A 26694-nucleotide genomic window follows, 5' to 3' on the forward strand; every position below is an offset into this window, starting at 1 on the left:
TTGAAGTATATTCCTTTTATCCCTATCTTGAAAGTTTATTTTTAAATCACAAATACATATTGAGTATTGTCTAAAACTTTCTCTATATCTCTTTTCTGCTATAGATATGATCAGGATATATATCCATTGCTTTCTTTCAATTTGTATATGGTAATCATCCTTGTATTCATGGAATAAATTTCACGTGGTTATAATAATGCTTATTTGAATATGTTATTGATGGGGCCAAAGCAATAACACAGAAGTAGGGAGTTTGCCTTGCAAGCAGTCAACCTGGGATGGACCTGGGTTTAATCCCTGGCATCCCATATGATCCCCCTAGCCTGCAATGAGTGATTTCTGAGCACAAAGCCAGGAGTAACCCCTTAGCGTGACCAGATATGGCCCAAAAACCAAAAAAAAAAAAAACCAACAACAAACAAACCTCAAACTTATTGAATAACTAAATAAAATAAATTAAAAATTACCAATATTTATTTTATTTATGTAAGCACCATTATTAAAAGCATGATTGTAGTTGGGTTTCCATCATAGTTGGATTTCAGTCATAAACTGAACATTCCCCCCTTCACCAGTGCAACATTCCTGCCATCGATGCCTCCGATCTCCCTCCTCCCTCTCCTCTACCTGTATTCCAGATAGGCATTCTAATTCTTTCATTCATTAACATTGTCATGCTCGTTGTTAGTATAGTTATTTCCCTAATAGCATTCAACACTCTTTGTAATTAGCTTCAAATTATGAGCCAGCCCTTCTGGCCCTTAACTCTTTTTGTCTCTGGGATTATTAAAATAATGTCTTTACTTTATTTTAAAACCCATAGATGAGTGAGACTATTCTGTGCCTATCTCTCTTCCTCTGACTTATTTTACTCAGCATAATGGATTCCATGTACATCCATGTATAGGAAAATTTTATGACTTCATCTCTCCTGATGGCTACATAATATTCCATTGTGTATATGTACCACAGTTTCTTTAGCCATTTATCTGTTGAGTGGCATCTTGGTTGTTTCCAGAGTTTGGCTATTGTAAATAATGCTGCAATAAATATAAGTGGAAGGAAGGTATTTTTGAATTGTATTTTTGTGTTTCTAGTGTATATCCCTAGGAGTGGTATAGCTGGATCATAATGGAAGCTCAATTTCCATTTTTTTGAGGAATCTCCATATTGTTTTCCTTAAAGGCTGGAATAGATGGCATTCTCACCTGCAGTGAATAAGAGTTCCTTTCTCTCCACATCTCCTCCAGCACTGCTTGTTCTCATTCTTTGTGACGTGCGCCAATCTCTGTGGTGAAAGATGGGACCTCATTATTGTTTTGATTTGCATCTCCCTGATGATTAGTGATGTGGAGCATTTTTTCATGTGTCTTTTGGCCATTTGTATTTCTTTTTTGTCAAATTGTCTGTCCATTTTTCTCCCCATTTTTTGATGGGATTAAATGTTTTTTTTTTCTTCTAAAGTTCCATCAGTGCCTTGTATATTTTGGATATTAGTCCCTTATCTGATGGGTATTGAGTGAATAGTTTCTCCCATTCAGTGGGTGGCTCTTGTATCCTAGGCACTATTTCCTTTGAGGTGCAGAAACTTCTCAGCTTTGTATAGTCCCACCTGTTTATCTCTGCTTCCACTTGTTTGGAGAGTACTATTTCCTCCTTGAAGATGCCTTTAGTCTCAATGTCATGGAATGTTTTACCTGTGTGTTGTTCTATATACCTTATGGTTTCAGGTCTGATATCAAGGTCTCTAATCCATTTGAATTTTATCTTCGTACATGGCATGAGCTAGGGTTCTGAGTTTGCTTTTTTGTAAGTGGATAACAAGTTGTGCCAACACCACTTGTTGAAGAGGCTTTCCTTGCTCCATTTTGGATTTCTTGCCCCTTTATTAAATACTAGATGATAGTATGTCTGGGGAACATTCTCTGAATACTCATGCCTATTCCACTCATCTGAGGATCTGTCTTTATTCTAATACCGTGCTGTTTTGATAACTATTACTTTGTAATACAATTTAACATTGGGGAAAGTAATGCCTCCCATATTCATTTCCCCAAAGATTGCTTTAGCTATTCATGGGTGTTTATTGTTCCAAATGAATTCTTCTATGAAGAATGTCATGCATATCTCAAGAGGGATTGCATTAAATCTGTACAATGCTTTGGGGAGTATTGCCATTTTAATAATGTTGATTCTGCCAATCCATGAGCAGAGTATGCGTTTCCATTTCTGCATGTCCTCTCTTATTTCTTGAAGCAGGGTTTTGTAGTTTCCTTTGTATAGGTCCTTCACGTCTTATCACTAATATTTTATTAAGAATATTTGTATTTGTCTTTTTTCTTAAACCCTGTTATGTTAGCTTTTGCATGCCTCTTACCTGTGTGATTTCTAAGTACACTTGTTTATCTAATACATTTCCTCTCTCCCCATTACTTAAATAAGCTCTACATAGATGTATTAATGCTTTTTCCACACCTACTTATATGCAGTTGACTCAGGAAAAATAATAATAATAATAATAATAACCATCTAAATAATACTTACCCATATTTCTAAACACAGAATAGAGACTTAGGAAATATTTGTCACCTATATAAGTGCATTTGTAAATATAACAATGAAGTTCAGGTTTGTGAAACTACTAGAAATATAGAAGGAATGTACTGTTAAATAGTATTTATACAAAATGTTTATAAGACATATTGAGATTGTGTTTCCAAGTATTTCATATAATATGAATTATTCATAAGTCAGAATCTTGTGGGTCCATATAATTATGCATATTAACTATCCATCTGTACTTCTGTAGTAGTTCTCAAAATCACCAGGGGCACTTTAAGCGACATTGATTCCCAGTCCTACTCGAGACACACTAAACTAGAAAATTCAATTTTGAGTCCAGTAATATCTAGGAAGCACCAGAAGTGATTTTCATGGTGCCAGCCCACATCAATCTTCTTATTGGCATTTAGGAAATGCCAATTGTTCTATGAATCTCAAAATAATAAAATGTGCCAAGATTTTCATCACCATAGTATATAAGCCTTTTTCCTCTTAAAAATGTTTTATTTGTTTGTTTATTTGTGGGGAGGTTGGGCCACACCTGGAGGCATACAGGGACTGTTACTGACTCTGCTCATGTTTGACACTTGCTATTGCTCAGGGCATCACATGTTTTGCCGAGGATCATACAGGGTTCAGCTGACATTTGCTGCTTGCAAAATGAGTGCCTTACCTTCTGGGTTATCTATTTAGTCCCCCTTTTTCTCATTTTGAGACACATTGTAAGCTTACAGAAATATGTATTAGCCATTAAATAATATTATAATAGTACCTTAAGAAGATATTATTGATATTTTGTTCTTTTGTTTGAAGATCACACCCAGACTCAGGGGTTTCTGTTGGTGGATTCAGAAGACTATATGGGGGTGCTGTGTGCAAGACAATCACTTTATCCTACCTTATCTCTCTGACCCCTATATTTTGGTTCATCCAAAATATATATATCACAGTCAGATGAAATATATTCTTTTACCTTCAAACCTTCTCCCACTGTATTCTGGCAGTGCCCACTATTCAACTATTACATTTGCTATTTCCCTTAAGTCACACCCCATGAAGAAACTTGTATTTGAACGGAACACAATATAAGAAACACTATCTTCATAAGAGAGTGTTGGGAAGAACTAATTAAGAATTAGTTAACTTGGGGCCGGCGAGGTAGTGCTAGAGGTAAGATGTCTGCCTTGCAAGCGCTAGCCAAGGAAGGACCATGATTCGATCCCCCGGCATCCCATATGGTCCCCCCACGCCAGGGGTAATTTCTGAGCACTTATCCAGGAGTAAACCCTGAGCATCAAACGGGTGTGAACCTAAAAAACAAAAAACAAAAAACAATTAGTTAACTAGGGGCCAGAGAGAAAGCACAATGGTAGGGTGTTTGCCTTGCATGCAGCCAATCCAGGACAGACCTGGGTTTGATTCCCAGCATCCCATCTGATCCCCCAAGCCTACCAGGAGCGACTTCTGAGCACAGAGCCAGGAGTAACTCCTGAGCGAGGTCTCGTGTGGCTCCAAAGCAAACAATCAAACAAACAAACAAACAAACAAAAACCCCGAATTAGTTAACTAATTAAGAATTCTAGTGTAGGTTGGGTAATTAGGGGAAGGATTTGAAGAAGCAGGATAAGGTTACTTTGGGTTGGCTTTTGTCAGAATTTTAGACAGTTTTATGATTAGCTATCTCAGTAAATATTACCTTTATGAAAGACTGGTAAGAAAAGTATTAGGTTGTAGTTAGTAAAGCAATAGCTGGCATTTCATTCAGTGAGGGGTATTTGCTAATTTGTTAGGTGCACTTATGTGAATTGGATATTCTGTGGGATCATTTATGTCTGGCAGTAGAATAAATCTTAGCCAAGGCATTAGAAACATTCATAATAATGAACAAGTCTTAGAGAAGGCATAGGATTCATCCATAAAAATGGACAGATATGGGGCTGGAGATGTAGCATGGAGGTAAGGCATTTGCCTTGCATGCAGAAGGATGGTGGTTTGAATCCTGACATCCCATATGGTCTCCTGAGACTGCCAGGAGCGCTTTTTGAGCATAAATCCAGGAGGAGCCACTGAGCGCTGCCAGGTGTGACCCAAAATAAACAAACAAAATAAAATGGACAGTCTTGGGGAAGGCGTTAGTTTTATTCATAATATCAGGTTTTGAGACATTGGAATAGATCTTGATGTCATCAGCTGCATTTCCTTTCATCACACACATTTTTCTAATGTTCCAATGCATAAACATGTTTGCATGTGTGTGAGAGAAATGTGTCTAACACTATACTATTTGTGTTTTAGACACAGTATTTTAAATTGTGTCTGTATCATACTTTATACATGTCCTCCATTCCCCATAGACATTTTTTTGAGATTTTTCTTTCTCAATTATTGGTTTTGATTAAGTTCATTTCTTTTTTCTCCCTTATTTCCTTTTCTTTCTTCATTTTTTTAAAATTTCTTTTCATTTGTTATTTTTTGGGGGGGGGCACACCCGGTAATGTTCAGGGGTTATTCCTTGCTATGCACTCAGAAATTTCTCCTGGCTTGGGGGACCTTATGGATACCGGAGGATTGATTGACTCCTAGGTCAACTGTGTGCAAGGCAAATGCCCTACCACTGTGCCACCACTCTGACCCCCTCTCCTGACTCCTCTTTCTCCATCTATCATCCTTCTCTTTTTCTTGGAATTTAACTGATGATAGATGATGATTATGAAGATGATGATGATGATGATGATCATGATGATGACTGTGTAATGATGATTGGGGAAACCAACTGGTTGTGCTCAGGATTCACTCCAGTTGGAACTGGGATACCATATGTTATATGTGTTGTGAACTAAACCTGGGTTAGCTGTGTGCACGGCAAGTTCCTTACCATCTGTAATACCTCTGGGTCCCATGATGCTAGCTTAAATGTCACTTTTCAGATCTCTTTAGACACCAATCTCAAGTTTCTCTGGAGTAGTTTGACCTCTACTAGGTATCACATATTCAATTCTACTAAGTATTGTCAAATTACTCTCTGAATAGTAACACCAATTTGCCTTCACATTAGCAATTTGTAAGCATTCCAATATTGCAAGTATATGACAAGGTTATCATAACTTCTTTTTTGCCAGTCTGACAGGTATGAAATGGCATCTCATTTTATGTTGAATGTTCCCAATTACTAGGAAGTTGAATATCTTTTCACCTGGATGCTGCTTAAGAGAAGTAGTTATAGAGGCTGAAGCAATAGCACAGTAGTAGGGCATTTGCCTTGCATGCGGCTGACCCAGGATAGATGTTGGTTCAATACCCGAAGTCCCATATGGTCCCACAAGCCAGGAGCGATTTCTGAGCTCATAGTCAGTAATAACCCCTATGTGTCACCGGGTGTGACTCCAAAACCAAAAAAAAAAAAAAAAAAAAAAAAAAAGAGCAGTTGGTCCTACTTTTTATATCACTATCTGTGTGATATTGAGACAGTTACTTTTTATTTGTTTGTTTGTTTGTTTTGGGCCACACCCAGTGATGCTCAGGGGTTACTCCTGGCTATGTGATCAGAAATTGCTCCTGGTTTGGGGGACCATACGGGATGCCAGAGGAATCGAACTGCAGTCCGTCCTAGGCTAGTGTGTGCAAGGCAAATGTCTTAACACTTGCACCACCGTCCCGGCTCCAAGACAGTTACTTGGCACACCATGCAGCATTAGGACAGAAGCCGCCTACAGCAGTTTCTTTTTAAACTGGTGTTCAGAATTCCTCACAGCATTGTCATACTGTTGATAGATAAGTAGAATAGAAGTATGACAGGCTTTGGCAGATGAATAAACACTTAGGGCTCTCGGCTATTATTGTTGTTCTTTTTAATTGTTTGATTGATTGCCTCCCTGCAGTGTCTGGTAAACTCAGGACCGCTCATGATAGAATTCAACCTGGCAATGCTGGGCCAGACAATTAGGTGTTTGGGTTCATCAATTGAAATCAGGCCCTAGTTCATGCCAGCTAGTATCTTCCCCAATCCCTGTTCCATGTATTTATTTATTTATTTATTTATGAATGTATGTATGTATGTATTTTTGTCACACACAGCAATGTTTGGGAAATACTCTTGGTTTAGTGCTTTTTATTTAGTTAGTTATGTTTTACTTATTTAGTTAGGTGGGGTCTTTGTTGTTGTTGTTATTATTGGATTTTGGGTCACACACAGCAATGTTTAAAAAATACTCCTGGTTTAGTGCTCAGGAACTATGTAGTGCCAGGAATTGAACCCAGTGTCTTACCTATGCAGGTAGGTGCTCTGCCACTGAGCCACATATTTGGTCTCTGTTCTTTTACATTTTTGTTAAATGTCTTTGCTTTGCTTGAAAATGTTTCTCTTAAGATTTACCTTTTTTAGAAATTAAATTGGTATTTCCTAGGTGACTTATGAAAGTTCTCTCTATTTTTTTGGGGGGGGGGGTGGTCATACCCGGTGATGCTCAGAGGTTACTCCTGGCTATGTGCTCAGAAATCGCTCCTGACTTGGGGGACCATATGGGATGCTGGATCAAACCAAGATCTATCCTGGGTCAGCTGCATACAAGGCAAACGCCCAGAAATCTCTATATTTTTTATTTTAAGCTTTTTATTATTTTCTTTGTTCTTATTTTCTGTGATTTGTCTTTTCATTGTATTCTTTTATCAATCAATACACATAAATGTTTAAAATGTAACTAAAACATTCTTTTGTTATTAGCTGATAAAGACAGAGCAGCAGAGAAACTGTTTCAGAATTTACTCTTATCTTATTTACTTTGCAGGAACCTCCTCAGTAGTGCTCATGAGGCCCAGGAGCCAAATCAACAGTATTTGATCCAGCTTTGTGGCTTTGACTATTCAGTATGGTGTTGTCAGGTCCAGCAGTTTATGCCTAGGGGGACTCTGGACTCCATCCAAGGATTCCTGAAGGAGTGTCTGTGGTGCTGAGCTTCAAATTCAGGACAAATTCAAGTATATTCAAGGCAAATGCTCCCATCTTTGAACTATCTTCCAAGTTTCGGTCTTGAATCTCCTGTTTGTTTTTTGGATCACACCTGGTAGTTCTCAAGTGGTCATTCCTGTTAGTGCTCAGGGGGCTGCGTGGTCCTTGGAAATGAACCTAGTTCTTCCAGATGCAAATATATCTTTCAGCCTATTGGGTTATCTCTCTGACCTTTAATTTCTTTTTGTTTTCAGATTTTTTGGCAGCACTCACTCTTTCAGGGTTTATTCCTGTCTTGGCACTCAGGGTTTACTCCTGATGGGGGTGAGGGTGCATATAGGGTGTGAAGATAGAGCATGATTCAGCCATGTGCAAGGCAAGTGCTGTACCTGATGTATTATCTCTCCAATTCAAATCTTTTTAATGTTATACCTCAACATTTTAGCATTTTAAAAGGAATTTTTTATATGGTAAGAAATTCACAAACCTGAATAACAAGAAACAAAATCACCTGGATAATCAGATGACCCTCTGAACCATCCATAGAAATTTATTTTGACTTTAAAGTGTTTTTACCATATTATTTATTGTTAATTATAGTTTTCATGCATATATCATTTTAACACTGTACCCATCACCAGAGAGCCCACTCTTCCTCCAACCCCTCCTACCTTGTAAGCTCTGTTCATGGAAAAAGTCTCTAGTTAGATTGCCTTTGGCCATTTGTTTTTCCCTTACTGTGTTTCTTTATATCCCACATATCAGAGAGGTTTATTTAAAATGTATTATGGAGGTTGTGATACCCACACACATATTTTGAAGCGAAAGTCCTGTAAGACCAAAATAATTGTAAGCAATAATAAGCTGGAAAATTCTTTTGCATTTATTTTTAATTAAAGATGTTTATAATTAAGGTAATATGTTTATAATGGATTTGATAGTTATGGTCTTGATATACACAGTTACCTCACTACCACCAAAGGACCTGTCGAGGGATGTGTGTGTGTGTGTGTGTGTGTGTGTGTGTGTGTGTGTGTGTGTGTGTGTGTGTGTGTGTGTAAGCAGTGTTGTTGACTCAGAGTATTGTAAAACTTTTGACTGAGTTGCATTTAGCATTTCAATTGTGCCTATACAAACTCAGATAGCTGATAATGCTGCCCCATGGAGCACTGCTAGCCTGGAGCTGACTGAGGAACAAGTGACCCCTGGTTGCCAACCACTCTCTGGTCTGTCAGAAGCCTCTTGACACTCTTAGTTGAGATGCCAGTGGTCATTTATCCTGGGTCTCAGCTCCCACTGTTCTCACAGTAGGGCCCTCATTTACAATTAGCTGCCTGCTTCTGCAGCCTTTGGAGTGTGTCTCTAATGCTTGAGATAAGGTTAAAAAAAAAAAAAAAAACCCAGCCCATCTACTTCCAGCAAGACAAAAAGGAGCAGGGGAGAGATTTCTAACCGGTATTTTAATTTTTTAACTTTTTTTATTTTTTTAGTGAGGGCAACCTCCTAATTACAACCACTTAACTTTAACATCTTTATTAGAATGTTCTTATGTTTCCTGTCATGATTTAATGTTGGCAGATGTGGGCAGCTAGGTTGACAGGAGCTTTTAGCACCGTGTAGCCCTGGGGTGCAATGAATAGCAGCTGCTGAGTTACAGGCCTAAATGAACTTTTTGGAAAAAAAATTGATCCTTGAACATTAAAATCTCTTGGCATTTTTATAACTATTTAAAAATTCTTATAGGAATTATGGAATATTCAAATAAATTGAGAGGCAGACAAATTTACTCTCAGTGGTCTTTCCTATCATTATAATGCTTTCAAAAATATCAAAGTTGGGGGCTGGAGAAATGATACAGTAGACAGGTACTTGCCTTGCATACGGCCAACCTGGGTTTGATCCCTGGCATCCCAAAGGGTTCCCTTGTCACTTCCAGGAATAATTTCTGAGTGAAGAACCAGGATTAATCCCTTAACATCAGCTGAAGTGATCTCAAAACTAACAGTCAAACTTGGGTCAGATAAGTAGTACAAAGGTTACAGGTACTTGTTTTGCATACAGCTGTGGTTCTTGCAACTCAGATTTAATCCCTGGCACCCCATGTAGTCATTCCCTATGCACACTACCAAGAGTAATCCCTGAGTATAGAGTCAGTTGTAGCAGTAGTCAGTACTTATTGTACTGATACTTATTGTACATTAAGTACTTAGGGCTTTGTTTGTTTTATTTTATCTTTTAGTTTTTCTAAGCCACACCTTGTGGTGGCCATGGCTTGCTTATTCCTAGTTTTGTGCCCAGAGATCACTCTGGCAGGGCTCAGAGATTATATGGGGTTCTTCAGATCAAACCTGGGTTGGCTACATGCAAGGCAAGTGCTCTGCCCCCTGTATTATTACTCTGACCCCTGTAAGGACTTGTTTTTATGTTTAAGATTGTTTTGGTTCCTGGACTAGTAAAAAGCATTTACAGGGTAAATGGCTTCTTACTCTTATTTATTTTCACCATCCTTATTAAATTTTAACAATTTCTAATATGCCTAGAAAATTTGAGTTTATTCTACTCTTCTAATTTTGTCTTGATCTTTTTTTCTTTTCTTTTCTATATTCTTTTTTGGTTTTTGGACCACAACCGGTAGTGCTCAGGGGTTACTCCTGGCTCTGTGCTCAGAAATCACTCCTGGCTTGGAGGACAATATGGGATGCTGGAAATCGAACCCAGGTCTATCCTGGGTCTGCTGTGTGCAAGGCAAATGGCTAACTGCTGTGCCAGCTCTCTATCCGTCTTGACCTATTTTTTAACGTACTTTTGGACTGTGTCACTTAGTTAGAAATAATTATTTTGTATATATTACCTTTTTAAGGGTAAAATGTATTACTATAATAGACATCTCAATTATATAATGACTTACACATTATATATATGCATATATATAATATGCCCCTTGCACATGTAAAACAGATGAACAAGTTTCAGAGAGGCTTCCTTCACTCAGATATTCAGAAACCAAATCTTATGGAGGCTCTAACATTTTAAATATATGACTTCTGCCTTTGTGATGGGGCCATCAATGCTATTACAGTTCATAAGAAAGAACTATGGAAGCACATACTTAGGATATTTATAATTAATCTGGGAAGGAATTAGTTTTTCATGTTCTCCTGGTTAGTAATCAACCATAGAATCAAACTCAAGGCCAGGAAGGCAAGGTATGGACTCAAGCTGTGCTTGATGGATTTTCAGTCATTTCTGCAACAACTGAGTTCTGCTGATGGGATATTATCTTAAAAAGACTATAGAAGAAGTTGTAGTAATATAAATAGGAAGGATCTCTGAATATTATAAAGGTATTTTTTAATGTGTTTTGAGGGGATCACACCAGGCAGCTTTTAGGGCTTATTACTGACTCTTACTCAGAAATCACTACTGGGGATCGTACGTGATGGGGATCACTCCAGGATCAGCTGCATGTAAAACAAATGTTATATTTTCTGTAGTATCTCCCTGGCCCAGATCATCATAAATTGGAAAAATCTGAAAAATAAGAACAGACACACCCCTTCCAAAATTCTGTCAGCCGTAGTTAATTATAATTAGCTAGACCATCATTAACTTTGTGAGTGAGGGGCCGGAGAGATAGCATGAAGGTAAGGCATTTGCCTTGCATGCAGAAGGTTGGCGGTTCGAATCCCAGCATCCCATATGGTCCCCTGAGCCTGCCAGCAGCGATTTTTGAACATAGAGCCAGGAGTAAACCTTGAGCACCGCTGTGTGTGACCCAAAAATAAAACAAACAAAAACAACTTTGTGAGTGTATGTGTGTGTGTGTGTGTGTGTGTGTGTGTGTGTGTGTGTGTGTGTGTGTATGTAAGAGAGAGAGAGAGAGAGAGAATGTGAGAGTGAGAGTGAGGAGTGAGAGGTGGGAGCCACACTCACTTGTGCTCAGTGCTTACTCCTGGGTCTGTGCTCAGGGATCACTCGCAGCAATGTTCATAGACCACATGCAGTGCCAAGAATAGGACCAGGATTCTATTGCACATCCACATGAAAGTGCCTCATCTACCTTTGTACTATCTCTTCATCCCCACCATCCATTTTAAAGAGAATAAAGGAAGCTCTGTATTCATGCTTGTCAGAATGATAAAATGGAATGGATCCTCCTTCTCAAGCAAGAAACAGAATCCCAGTGGTAATGAAGAACAAGAAATTTCAAGGAAAAGAACTTTACTCTGAGCACCAGAATCTAGCCTGTCTGGTTAGACTTCTATACTAGTAGGTCCTGCTCCATTTGCCTCTCAAGGAAGATCTATATTTTATTTTATAAAATATTATCAAGGACCAGAGTGATAGTACAGAAGTAAGAGTACATGCTTTGTTTGCAGTCAATCCCAGATCAATCTCCAGCACCACATGGTACCCATTATAGAGCAAAATTTTAGTGGCCCCTAATACTGCTGGGTGGTCAGAATTGACCCAGGAATAGTCTGGAATCAACCCTCACACTGAATTTCTAACTGTTGTTCAAGAATCATCAGGAGAGTTCCCCAAGTCTCCTGAGAGAGAACCTCCCTCACATAAAAGCTAAGACCTATCAGTGTCCTGATTCAATTCAGCAACAATGTGGGAATTATATACTAACCTCTTTATAATATCTTTAACCTGGTAACTTGGAGCTTGACTTGTTTGTGTAAATACTCACTTGGGATTAATTCACATTCTCTCTGGTGCCTCTCTTATATTGCCATGATAGATCTGTAGCCCTGTCATTTTGATTTAATCTTGTAGCATGAGCTGGCTCCTAAAAATTGGCACATGGGCTGCGAGTTGGCTGCCCTGACTGCTTAGTGCTTGGCATTGGCATGCAAGAAGCAAACATCAGAGCACAATGCAGGACTGCCAGTCAATTCTGTCTGAAGTTTCTTTCTTATTTATTTCGGTGTTGCTTTTCCCTTGGTTTTTCTATGGGCTATGCCCAGCTAAGGAAATTCAGAAATCTTTCCGAACTTTTGGCAACTCTCTTCTTTCTACACTTTTGACGGATGACTTCATAAGGCCCAAGACAGTGGGGCAGCTTCCAGACAGCGGGACTTCATTAGTCTCCTTGTCTATTCTAGGTGAGATAAGCAATCCAAGACAAATGCAAAGGCTGCTTGTCTCAACTGCCAAGGTTTTGTGTTTTTCAGGGTTATGGACCTATCTTAGCTCTAGCTCTTGCTTTCCAGGCTCACTTCACTGACCTTGTTCAAATGCCATGTTATACCGAAGTAATTATTTAAAGTGATGCTGGCATCTCTGTTTAATTTCTAATTCCTTCTTTTGATTCTCCACTGGCCTCCTCAGCCATTTGTTTTTATCAGGCCTTTTGTGTTTCCTTTGATGCCCATGTCATGAGCACTTGATGAATTGGATCTCAGCACCATGCCTAACCCATTAGGAAGAAAAATCAGGGTAACAGAAAGAAGGAGGCAGGTAGGAAGAAGACTGTGAGGTGCCTAGTGCAAAATAAATCAAGCATTTGTTTGTGAGGTATTTGATTGTTAATGTGGAGAGGAAGAGGAAAGATTACTTCCTCTGGAAGAGAACAAAATAATAGAAATTATTCAAGCCAATCAATAGTGGGCTGTCATTTAAGTAAGGATATAGGCACTGGATATAGGCAAGAAGAGAAACTGAAACAGTGGTTTAGACTTTTTGATAAATTTTCCAAGCAATTTTCACAGAATACTATTCCTGGTAATGTCAATTATCCAAATAGTTTAATGCTCAGATCCAGCAATGCTGGGGCCGATAGATCATGTGGTACCCATGAGCCATGCAGTTTATAGGGATTAAACTCTCATTCTTGCCATTAAATCTGGAGTTATCCTCAGTGCTGAAAGTGGAGAAACTAACATGCAAGGCACTTCTCCATTAACAGTAGTGCAAACCAATGTCAGAAATGAGAGAGAGAGAGAGAGAGAGAGAGAGAGGGAGAGGGAGAGGGAGAGGGAGAGAGAGGGAGGGAGGGAGAGAGAAGCAAATTGCCTGCCCTAGAGCAAGGCAGGGGTGGGAGAGAGATGGGACACATTAGTGATGGTGATGGGAAGGGTACACTGATGAAGGATGATGTACATTGTATGACTTAAACCCAACAATGAACAAATTTATAACCACAGTGCTTAAATAAAACAACTAAAAATGTCTGGAGTTATTTCCTTGAACCCACAGTTTGGATTTTTAAGGGTAACAACTTTTTATTAAAATTAGTACATTTCTGAAATCATTCTTCCCAATTTTTCAAAGCTAAAAACTCCCAGAACTGCATATTGAAAGTTGCAGTAGTAACAGAACTTTTTATCTTTTATGGAAGGTCCAAATCAAACACAGAGGTGTGTATGTTGGGGTGGGGAGTGTCCATGCTGCTTTCAGGAGCCCAGAGGGGCTCATGATTCATTGTAGTTGAAAATGACTGGATCAGATGGATTAGAGCATCTGTGCATTCTGGGAGTAATTAAAGCCATGAGGGAAGAGTGATGAGTAGAGAACAAGGGTAAAGGGCCTGGTGTAAAATTGGTATGGGCGAAGATATTGGAACAGAGTAATCCACAATGCTAAGGTGAAGTCTGAGTGTCAAATTCTAAATGTTCAAATAAGTAAGCAGGGACCCTGCATGGTGGCAGCTATGAAAGCATTGTATCCTCTTGTCAAAGTTCAGAAGGTAAAGAAAAAAAAAAAGGTTTTGTATTGGTCAAACAGAGTTTGGTAAAACTTCAAATGAAATTTTTTTTTAAGAATTCAGTCTTGAAGTTGAGGTGTGCTTAGAAACTCAAGTTCCTGCCTCTTCATGTATCAAATAAAATCTAGAGAGTTCAGCTGACTGTGATTCCTGGCACTATGAGTTATTTCTGACTGCACCAGCACCAAATTTATGTGGGCACTGTAAAGAGCACAGCTCCCAGTGAGTGCTATAACTAAAAAGATGGGCAAACAGTGCAAGAATACAACCTCTAGCAAGAACATAGATGAGCACCGTAGTAATCCATAGAGGGCAAAGCCAGAATGTGTGTGAGCTCCACAGCTAAAAATTATGATGCACTAGTTAGTAGAAGGGCTGAATGCACATACATAAGACATATGAAAAGCCTACAACCAAACACACATGTGATTGTGTCATTGCAACAACAGTATCCGTAGAGGCAAAGGAAGAGGTCAAATTTATTCTAAAATAAATGCATTCTAGCAATAGACCTTGGTTTTGACTTTTTCTCTTACATCTTTCACAAACTTACCTATCCATCTAAAATAATTTTATTCCTCAGTCAAAAAATATTCCAGGCTAGTCACTTAAAGTTTAATAAGTAATAATGTTTTTTATTTGTATGAAGGTACTAACTCCCATTTGTGTTCCTGCTAGCAAAACGTCTGAGCTGTTGAGCAAACTGAACACTGAATTACCAAATAAAAATGCCTGTCAAATTGATTCTCGTGACTCGGTATCTTCTACCTGGGTAAGTGGACTGTCTTACAGAATGCCATCTGGCACGTTCAAAAAAGTTTAGTGAATGAAGGTTAAGAGGGCAACAAATGACCTCTGCAGCATTGAATATTAAAATATGGGCAGATGATCTGAAACTGTGACTTCAGCATTCTAAGTTGTAAAGCAGCTAGAACCTGCATTATGAATTCATAGACTAAATAGCACCTCTGAAAAGCCCTTAATCTCTCCTATTCTTCCATCCAGCCATTCCTCAAATTTTGTTTTGTTTTTGGGTCACACCCAGCGGCGCTCAGGGGTTACTCCTGGCTCTACGCTCAGAAATCACTCCTGGCAGGCTCAGGGAGTGAGATGGGATGCTGGGATTCGAACCACTGTCCTTCTACATGCAAGGCAAACTTTCTACTTCCATGCTATCTCTTCGGCCCCAATTCTTTAATTTTTTATGTTCACCTAAATTCTACTGCTTATATACAATATCTTCCTGGAAAGGCCTGAGTCAAGGGAGAGGGGAAATCTATAGATATAAAGCCAACTAATAGAAATAAGCAATTAATATGAAAGCTGAAATTGGTAGGGTGATGAGTCATTCTAAATGTCAACAATTAATCAACACACATGAAAAAAGAAGCCTGGCTTGTGTAAGGGAAGAAGAATTTTGTGTGGCTGCAGCCTAAAAGAGGAAGAGAGGAGGCTGGAGAAGCAGGCAAACAGAAGAATCTGTGTGGCTACAGCTTTAGTGGAATGGGTCACTGTGAGTTTTCTTGACTATTGCAGGATTTTTGGCATCCTTACTATATGTACACCAGATCTAGTATAGGCAGCCCCAGATAAGGTGACCTATGAAAGAGCCTTACATAGAAGACTGATAGTACTTACTCTGGTAGAATATCATTGTCAAAGTGTATATGTCACACTGGAAAATTTGGATCTCATTTTGTCATGTACCAAGGCTAGCACTTAAAGGTTGTTTTATTTCTTATTTATTTTGTGCTGAAGATCAAATCCAGGGCCTCACATATTCAAGTCAAGTGCTCTATTACAGAAAGTTTCCACTTTAGACTGATCACACTGGTAACTACATGAAGGATAGATGTAAAGCAATAAACCTCTAAACGCTTTTCAACTGCTAGTCCACAGAGCAGTCAGTGCAGGTCTGCAGAGATTTCTTGCTGTCTCTTACTCTTGTATTCTCTCTTGATCTCTCTTTCTCTCTCATTTTCTCTCTCTTTCATTCACACATATTATTGATAGAATCAGAGTGATAATACGGCAGGTACTGTGTTTGCCTTAGATGCAGCTAAACCCAGGTTTAAATCCTGATGCCACACATATGGTCCCTGAAGTCCACCTGTAGTGATCCCTGAAATCATAGTCAGGAGTAAGTCCTGAACACCACTGACTCTGGCCCCAAAATAAAAAAAAATATATTGCTGATTAACTCACTGTGTACCTGGATTATGTGAGAATACTATTATAAATACTGTTACAGAAGTAATACTATCAATCAGATTTTTGTTTTTCTTTAGCAAGCTGTGAACTATTTTTCCTTTTCCCACTGTTCTGATAGTGTTAAAAAGTTAAAACTACTCCTCTCTGGGATTTCTGTGTTGGCCTAGGTGAGGAAAGATCTTGCCTGATTTGATCTGGGCTCATGGGGAGAGTGGAGATGAAAATCCAGCTGGCCCACAGGGAGAGGAGACTGGCAGGGCTTGGTTATTGACTGGATGGATACAAACAAGTCAATGCAGTGAAGCATGACTTCAGATAAGGACGGCAAATCAAAGAGAAGATTGAATTAGGTTTTAAAAGTCTTTCCCATGATTTGGGCTTTGCTAGGGTTTGCATAGGTGAGTGGTACATTAGCTAAATCTGCTTTTCATCTTCTCTTACACTTTCTCTATGTCCCTGTTTTAAAGTTCTGGAAGACATTACAGAATACCTTGGGAAAAGGTCATTATACTCTTACAAACTTTCTGAGTTCTCTTTATTTTTTCCTGCATTTAATGTGGGTTTCATAAATCATATCAACTCTTTCATCAGGGAACAGAGATCTGGGGGGAAAGTGTGGAGAGAAATTTATATCATGTGCTGATGACAGTCTGGCTTGTGTCTAGATCCACTGTGACCACGGAGAAATGTCCTCCTCCCCCAGCAAAGGTGTTGAATAGTTTTACACATTGGATGTTTGGCTGCCAGAACAGTCTTCTTGTTGAAGGGTTTCCTGAGTCCCATGGTTTGAAGCACCTGGCAGAAACGATGTGCTTCCTCTATTAATTTTGACACACATCATCTTCAGTTTAACAAGATCATCCTGCATTTTTATTTTGTTATTTGGAGCATCAGTAATTGTCTCCCAGAGCAACATTTTTTTCATGAATTAGTCACAGGAGCTTCCAAGCTATTAATAGAAATGATGGCAGGATTGGACCCAGGACAGATTCTTGTGACTTGCATTCATTAGATGTTCTCATTTTGACACCAAACTATTAATAATTTGTTGGTGTTCCATATAGTTAACTGAATTTTTACCCGTATAATGCTCTCCTCACGCATCTAATCCATATGCAGAGAATTCCTCAGAGGGTGCTATGCAGCACCACTTCTCATGTTTAAGGAAATTAGAATATGTGCTTTGCACTTTAGTGAAGACTAGAGAAGACACCTGTTGTTAGCCATGCTCTGGCCAACTGTGAAATTGAACACTGCTCTCTTGATTCACTGCCAGCTTTAAACATAAAAACATTAAAATTACTAGACTTCAAAATACACTCAAATATTATTTACACTTAATTAAATATGAAGTGGTCCTGGATTGGTGGATCTTAATAAGTATTATGTAATAATGTGAATAAAAAGACTTCAAGAAAATTTCTTGAGGGGTTAAACAAGGACTCAGACAATAACAACAACAACAACAACAACAACAAATCCAGAAAAAAAAGAAAAGAAATCGGGGCCTGAGCCATAGCACAGTGGTAGAGTTCTTGCCTTGCATATGGTTGACCCAGGATGGACCCAGATTCAATCCCCGGCATCCTTTATGGTACCCTGAGCCTGCCAGGAGCAATTTCTGAGCACAGAGCCAGAAGTAACCCCTGAGCACTGCTGAGTGTGGCTTTCCCCTATCTTCAAAATAAGGACTCAGACAAAAAGTACTTATACCTGGATTAATGTAGTCCTTTGGTGCTGTGTGCATGTATATAAGAATCTCTCTGCCATTTGTAGACATTTATTAAATATTTTTGATTCCATATTATTTAGTTTCCAGTTCTTGGTTTGCTATAACCTGCTTCTCTTTCTTCTTTAGAAAATACACCTTTAAAACCTCATACTGTGATTCTGCTGCCTAGTGTGTCCTCTGTTAAGGAAAAAATTCAGTACGCCTTATCTTACTTAGAAAATGTAGCCCTGGGCCTGGAGAGATAGCACAGCGGCGTTTGCCTTGCAAGCAGCCGATCCAGAACCAAAGGTGGTTGGTTCGAATCCCGGTGTTCCATATGGTCCCCCATGCCTGCCAGGAACTATTTCTGAGCAGACAGCCAGGAGTAACCCCTGAGCACCACCGGGTGTGGCCCAAAAACCAAAAACCAAAAAAAGAAAATGTAGCCCTATTTTCTTGCCATTTCACTTTTCTTGCATTCACAACTCTACTCTAGATCTGATCCATGGCCCAACACCATGGACATCTCCTGAGAGCTCATACATATTCAAATAAATCTTAGGTCTCACTCTGATTGGAATAGGAACCTAAATTTTTCATGTTGGAGCCATAATTTTTCATTTTCACAAATGGAAGATTTGTGTGCATGGTCATGTCTAAAGAGTGTTGCTTGATAGCTTAGGCCTTTCCAGCCAGATCCTCTCACTTTTACGTATCAAAGTGTGTGCACTTTCATTATTACAGTCCCCACCCCCATGTGTTACATGTTCTTTAAAATGACAGAACTAAAAAGAACAAAAAGAAAAAAAAATGACAGAACTTCAAGGCACTTATCTCTCTCATGCCTTCCATCTGGCTTCCACTCCTGTCCTTCCTCACTTCTATTGGCACAAATGACTATAAACTCAGTGACTTAAAATACATATATGTTCTCATATAATTCTGTAGTCCAGAAGTCAGAAATGAGAATGAAAGAGAAAATGCTGGATTGAGACAAAGACTAGGTTTTCCATATGCAGTGAAGCTGATCAAGCCTTGGCCAGAAACTTGGTTTCTTGGCATATGACTACCTTGCCATTCTGCCATCCTCATTTCACCTTTACTCAGCTCTTGTACCTTTCTGTTATTCTCTTAGAGGATACTTGTGATCACACTGGGTTTACTCAATCATTCAGGATCACCTGTCCTAATTTCTGCCAGGCTATAGAGTAAGGTATTGCTCCCAGCCATTAACATGGGGCAAGTGTTTATTTCTATACCCTGTCTATGCTGTTCCTTTTGCTTATCTGTTAACATGTATATTATGTATATTGCTCACCTATTAATTAATCCTATTAAATTCTTAATCATTTAATATCAGTTTCAATATGATTTTTTTTTAGCATTTTAGGCTTTCTTTTTTACAATTATGTAAATATTACAGTGGCGAGCCAGTTAGAATGCTCTACATTTTCTTTCTCTTTACATCTTTAAAACAAATCTCTTGGGGACAGCAGGGTGGCGCTAGAGGTAAGGTGTCTGCCTTGCCAGCGCTAGCCTAGGACAGACCACGGTTCCATCCCCCAGTGTCCCATATGGTCCCCCAAGCCAGGAGCGACTTCTGAGAGCATAGCCAGGAGTAACCCCTGAGTGTCACAGGGTGTGGCCCAAACCCCCCCACCCCAAATCTCATGTTATATAACCCTTTCCTCAGTGCTCTCTGAATATTTGCATACCCTCCTTGAGTGATGGTGACTACTCTACCAACGGACTCCTCTTCTACATTTCTACAGTGTAGACACTTCTATAAAGTGTTTCTCTGGCTGTACATTTCCATGTACTTTTTCCTTTGCTGTCTGCCAAATGTCAATTCATGTTTATTTCCTTCTTGGAAATGTACTTTTTGAGTCCCTCCTAATTTCACTTGGACTAGTTGTTCTGTAGGCCTATAACATAGCTATTGTTCTGGAACTTTCCTTTCACAGAAAAGTTTCCAACTTCCTTTGCACATTGAATTCACTTGGAGCAGCTTTAAAATTCACTGCTGCCTGGGTCAACCCTCAGTGAGCCTGTGCTGTGCTGAGGCTCCAGTTATGAATCCTCAGGACTCCCCAGGTAATTGTAATGTGTAGTCCAGGGCAAGAGGCCTGGCTTCAAGGCCATCCGGGGAATTGAGTATATTACTTCCCAGTGTTGAGTCCCATGATTTCTGATTCTTATATCTGTGTTTTGGTGGATCATATTATTTGTGGCTTCCCAAGAGAAGTTGCATGTTCCAATCTTTGCATGTTGAAACTCTCGTAAATTCTCAAACTTAGATGGCCATTATCTAGTACTTACTCGAAATTGGAGTTTTTCTTGGTAAGATTTAAGGGTGTTGTTCTTCAGTTCCTGAAAAATCTTAGGCCATCTAATTTTCAGTCCTGATACTTTTTTCTATAAATATTTAAATGTCTTCTCCTGTTATTTTATAACTTCATATTGATGTACTTTGTAGGGTGAAAGGCATTTTAATTCATTTTTAGTTTTGAATCTCACCTTTAATTCTAGAAAAAATTTTTGTGTTTATTTTCTATTGTTATTATTGTTGTTGGTGGTGTGTGTATGTATTTGTCATATACATTCATTCTGGGGAATGAATCTAGAGATTTGCATACATTTTTTCTTTTTTTTATATTTTTTAAATTTTTTTTATTTAAACAACTTTATTACATACTTGATTGTGTTTGGGTTTCAGTCATGTAAAAACACCACCCATCACCAGTGCAACATTCCCATCACCAATGTCCCAAATCTCACTCCTCCCCACCCAACCCCCACCTCTACTCTAGACAGTCTTTCTATTTCCCTCGTACATTCTCATTATTAGGATAGTTAAAAACGTAGTTATTTCTCTAACTAAACTCATCCTTGTTTGTGGTGAGCTTCACGAGGTGAGCTGTAACTTCCAGCTCTTTTCTCTTTTGTGTCTGAAAGTTATTATTGCAAGAATGTCTTTCATTTTTCTTAAAACCCATAGATGAGTGAGACCATTCTGCATCTTTCTCTCTCTCTCTCTGACTTATTTCATTCAGCATAATAGGTTACATATACATCATGTATAGGAAAATTTCATGACTTCATCTCTCCTGACAGCTGCATAATATTCCATTGTGTATAGGTACCACAGTTTCTTTAGTCATTCATCTGTTGAAGGGTATCTTGGCTGTTTCCAGAGTTTTGCTATGGTAAATAGTGCTGCAATGAATATAGGTGTAAGGAAGGGATTTTTGTATTGTATTTTTGTGTTCCTAGGGTATATTCCTAGGAGTCTAGGAGTGGTATAGCTGGGTCGTATGGGAGTTGATTTCCAGTTTTTGGAGGAATCTCCATATTGCTTTCCATAAAGGTTGAACTAGACGGCATTCCCACCAGCAGTGGAAAAGAATTCCTTTCTCTCCACACTGCTTGTTCTCATTCTTTGTTATGTGTGCCAATCTCTGGGGTGTGAGGTGGTACCTCATCATTGTTTTGATTTGCATCTCCCTGATGTGGTGATGTGGAGCATTTTTTCATGTGTTTTGGCCATTTGTATTTCTTCTTTGTCAAAGTGTCTGTCCATTTCTTCTCCCCATTTTTTGATGGGATTAGATGTTTTTTTTTCTTGTAAAGTTTCATCAGTGCCTTGTATATTTTGGAGATTAGCCCCTTGTCTGATGGGTATTGAGTGAATAGTTTCTCCCACTCAGTGGGGGGCTCTTGTATCCTGAGTGCTATTTCTTTTGAGGTGCAGAAGCTTCTCAGTTTAATATATTCCCATCTGTTAATCTCTGCTTTCACTTGCTTGAAGAGTGCAGTTTCCTCCTTGAAGATGCCTTTAGTCTCAATGTCCTGGAGTGTTTTACCTACGTGTTGTTCTATGCATCTTATGGTTTCGGGTCTGATATCGAGGTCTTTAATCCATGTGGATTTAACCTTCGTACATGATGTTAGCTGGGGGTCTAAGTTCAATTTTTTGCAAGTGGCTAGCCAGTTGTGCCAACACCACTTGTTGAAGAGGCTTTCTTTGATCCATGTAGGATTTCTTGCTCCTTTATCAAAAATTAGGTGATTGTATGTCTGGGGAACATTCTCAGAGTAGTCAAGCCTATTCCACTGATCTGAGGGCCTGTCCTTATTCTAATACCCTGTTGTTTTGATAAGTATTGCTTTGTAGTAAAGTTTAAAGTTGGGGAAAGTAATTCTTCCCATATTCTTTTTTTTTTTTTTTTTTTTTTTTTTTTGGTGTTTGGGCCACACTCGATGGTGCTCAGGGGTTACTCCTGGCTGTCTGATCAGAAATAGCTCCTGGTAGGCACGGGGGACCATATGGGACATCAGGATTTGAACCAACCACCTTAGGTCCTGGATCGGCTGCTTGCAAGGCAAATGCCACTGTGCTATCTCTTCGGGCTCCCATATTCTTTTTTCCAATGATTGCTTTAGCTATTCTAGAGTATTTATTGTTCCAAATGAATTTCAAAAGTGCCTGATCCACTTCTTTGAAGAATGTCATGGGTATCTTTAGAGGGATCGCATTAAATCTGTACAATGCTTTGGGGAGTATTGCCATTTTAATGATGTTAATCCTGCCAATCCATGAGCAGGGTATGTGCTTCCATTTTCGCGTATCCTCTCTTATTTCTTGGAGCAGAATTTTATAGTTTTCTTTGTATAAGTCCTTCATATTTTTAGTCAAGTTGATTTCAAGATCACTATTGTGAATGGGGTTGTTATCTTAATGTCCATTTCTTCCTTATTATTATTGGTGTATAGAAAGGCCATTGATTTTTTGTGTTAATTTTTTGGTCTGCCACCTTGCTATATGAGTCTATTGTTTCTAGAAGCTTTTTCATAGAGACTTTAGGGTTTTCTGAGTAGAGTATCATGCCATCTGCAAACAGCGAGAGCTTGACTTCCTTTCCTATCTGGATTCCCTTGATATCTTTTTCTTGCCTAATCGCAAGTACTTCCAGTGCTATGTTGAATAGGAGTGGTGAGAGAGGACAGCCTTGTCTTGTGCCAGAATTTAGAGGAAAGGCTTTTAGTTTTTTTTCATTGAGGACAATATTTGCCTCTGGCTTGTGGTAGATGGCCTTAACTATATTGAGAAAGGTTCCTTCCATTCCCATCTTGCTGAGAGTTTTGATCAAGAATGGGTGTTATCAAATGCTTTCTCTGTGTCTACTTATATGATCATGTGATTTTTATTTTTCTTGTTGTTGGTGTTGTGTATTATGTTGATAGATTTATGGATGTTAAACCAACCTTGTATTCCTGGGATGAAACCTTCTTGATCGTAGTGGATGATCTTCTTAATGAGGCATTGAATCCTATTTGCCAGGATTTTGTTGAGGATCTTTGCATTTGCATTCATCAGGGATATTGGTCTGTAATTTTTTTTTTGGTAGCATCTCTGTCTGGTTTAGGTATCAAGGTGATGTTGGCTTCATAAAAGCTATTTGGAAGTGTTCCAGTTTTTTTAGATTTCATGAAAGAGTCTTGCCAGGATTGGTAGTAGTTCCTCTTGAAAGGTTTGAAAGAATTCATTAGTAAATCCATCTGGGCCTGGGCTTTTGTTTTTGGGCAGACATTTGATTACTGTCTTAATTTACTCAATAGTGGTGGGTATTTATATATGCTACATCCTCTTTATTCAACTGTGGAAGATTATAGGAGTCCAAAAATTTATCCATTCCTTCCAGGTTTTCATTTTTAGTGGCATAGAGTTTCTCAAAGTAGTTTCTGATTACCCTTTGGATCTCTACCATATCAGTAGTGATCTCTCCTTTTTCATTCCTAATACAAGTTATCAAGTTTCTCTCTCTTTCTTTGTTAGTTTTGCCAGTGGTCTATCAATCTTGTTTATTTTTTCAAAGAACCAACTTCTGCTTTCGTTGATCTTTTGGATTGTTTTGCGAGTTTCCACTTCATTGATTTCTGCTCTCAGCTTTGTTATTTCCTTCTGTCTCCCTATTTTTGGGTCCTTTTGTTGAGTACTTTCTAATTCTATGAGCTGCATCATTAAGCTATTCAGGTATGCCCCTTCGTCTTTCCTGATGTGTCCTTGCAAAGCTATAAATTTTTCTCTCATTACTGCTTTTGCTGTGTCCCATAGGTTCTGATAGTTTGTTTCTCCATTGTCATTTGTTTTCAGGAAGGTTTTGATTTCCTTTTTGATTTCATCTTGAACCCACTGGTTATTCAGTATTAGGCTGTTTAACTTCCAGGTGTTAAAGTTTTTCTTCTGAGTCCCTTTGTAGTTCACATATAATTTCAGGGCCTTGTGGTCAACGAAGGTAGCCTGCAAAATGTGTTAGCATATAGTTTATCCAGGAGAATATCCCATGTACATTAGAGAAGTATGTGTATCCAGGCTTCTAGGGGTGGAGTGTCCTGTATATATCTACTAGGCCTCTTTCCTCCATTTCTCTTTTCAGGTCTAGTATATTCTTGTTTGGTTTCAGTCTGGTTGGCCTATCAAGTGTTGACAATGCCATGTTGAGGTCTCCCACAATTATTGTGTTGTTATTGATATTATTTTTCAGATTTGTCAACAATTTTATTAAATATTTTGCTGGCCCCTCATTTGGTGCATATATGTTTAGGAGAGTGATTTCTTCCTGATTAATACAAAATGTCCATCTTTGTCCCTTACAACTTTCCTAAGTATAAAGTTTGCATCATCTGATATTAATATGGCCACTCCAGCTTTTTTATGGGTGTTGTTTGCTTGGATGCTTTTTCTCCAGCCTTTTATTTTGAGTCTATGTTTGTTCTGTCTATCCAGGTGCATTTTTTTGTAGGCAGCAGGTTGGATTGAGTTTTTTAGCCACACTGTGTCTCTTAACTGGTGCATTTAGTCCATTGATATTGAGAGAAAGAATTGTCCTGGGAGTTAGTGCCATCTTTATATTGAAGTTTGGTGTGTCTGTTAGTCAGTCTTGTCTTAAAGTAGGCCGTTCAGTTTTTCTTTTAAGAATGGTTTTGAGTCTGTAAAGTTTCTGAGCTGTTGTTTGTCTGTGAAACCATGTATTGCTCCTTCAAACCTGAAAGTGAGTTTTGCTGGGTGCAGTATTCTAGGTGAAGCATTTATTTCATTGAGTTTTATCACTATGTCCCACCACTGCCTTCTGGCCTTGAGTGTCTCTGGTGACAGGTCTGCAGTAAATCTCAAGGATGTTCTCTTGAATGTAATTTTTCTTTTCAATCTTGCTGCTTTCAGAATTCTGTCTCTATCTGTGGGATTCGTCATTGTGACTAGGATGTGTCTTGGGGTGTTTTTTTCTGGGGTCTCTTTTAGTTGGTAGTCTCGGGCATGCAGGATTTGATCCCATGTATTCATTAGCTCTGGTAGTTTCTCTTTAATGATGTTCTTGACCGTTGATTCTTTTTTTTCTTTTTTTTTTTTTTTTGGGCCACACCCGGTAACGCTCAGGGGTTACTCCTGGCTATGCGCTCAGAAGTCGCTCCATATGGGGGACCATATGGGACGCCGGGGGATCGAACCGCGGTCCGTCTCCTAGGCTAGCGCAGGTAAGGCAGGCACCTTACCTCCAGCGCCACCGCCCGGCCCCGACCGTTGATTCTTTCTGGAGATTTTCTTCCTGGGTCTCTGGGACTCCAATGATTCTTAAGTTGTTTCTGTTGAGCTTATCATAGACTTCTATTTTCATCTGTTCCCATTCTTTGAGTAATTTTCCCATTGTTTGATCATTTGCTTTAAGGATTTTTTCCAATTTCTTCTGCTATATGGAATTGTTATTCATCTCATCTTCCAGTGTACTAAATCTATCCTCAGCTGCTGTTAACCCGTGGGAAAGCTCAACCATGTTTTACTTTAATTAATCTACTGAGTTTTTCAGACCTGATATTTGACCTGAAATTTTAGTTTGGAGTTTTCTGATTTCTATCTTCATATTCTCTTGATTCTTATTAGTGTTTTCTTCTATACTTTCTTTGAGTTCTTTGAACATCTTCCATATTGCGACTCTAAACTCCTTATCTGAGAGACTGACTAGTTGGTTGGTCATGTTCAAGTCATCAGAGTTGCCATCTTCATTCTCTATGTCTGGCGCTGGCCTGCATTGTTTCCCCATTGTCACACTTGTATTGTGGGTTTTTCTATGTGTTGTGGTTGTATTCATTGGCTAAATGATGTGCAGGGCTGTGAAGCAAAGCCTATCGGCCACACTCCTCTGGCTCCTCCCTTTCTGGGTGTGTAAACTCACCTCCAGGGAAGTCTCCAGGGAAGGTGATACATTGCAGATGAGCCACACACAGGATGAAATCAGGCCAAAAATGTAGCACAGCACAGAAGACAGGCAGATGGGGTGCTGGCATCTGAGTTCCCAGAAATTCTTTAGAACTTTAATCCTAGTCTGAAATGAATAATCCCCTCAGATGGTTGGGGCTTCCCATCCTCTTACTGACAAAGGTGAAAGAGTTTGAAGCCTCCAAAACCTTCACTGTGGTCTCCAGGGTCACCCAGAAAATTGACATTCACCTTTGAAGCAGGCAGGATCACCGGCAGAATGCTGATGAAATCCAGTCTCA

General features: G+C 39.0%; 1 protein-coding gene across 1 annotated transcript in view; it reads left to right on the forward strand.

Annotated features, from left to right (window-relative positions):
- The window catches only part of EPSTI1 (epithelial stromal interaction 1), a 118745-nt gene that overhangs the window by 53030 nt on the left and 39021 nt on the right, over positions 1-26694 (forward strand). Inside the window, 1 exon segment of the mRNA XM_049778492.1 lies at positions 14898-14991. Coding sequence (XP_049634449.1) covers positions 14898-14991 — 94 coding nt within the window.

The sequence above is a fragment of the Suncus etruscus genome, chromosome 8 (genome assembly GCF_024139225.1).
Source record: "Suncus etruscus isolate mSunEtr1 chromosome 8, mSunEtr1.pri.cur, whole genome shotgun sequence".
NCBI classification, from domain to species: Eukaryota; Metazoa; Chordata; class Mammalia; order Eulipotyphla; family Soricidae; genus Suncus; species Suncus etruscus.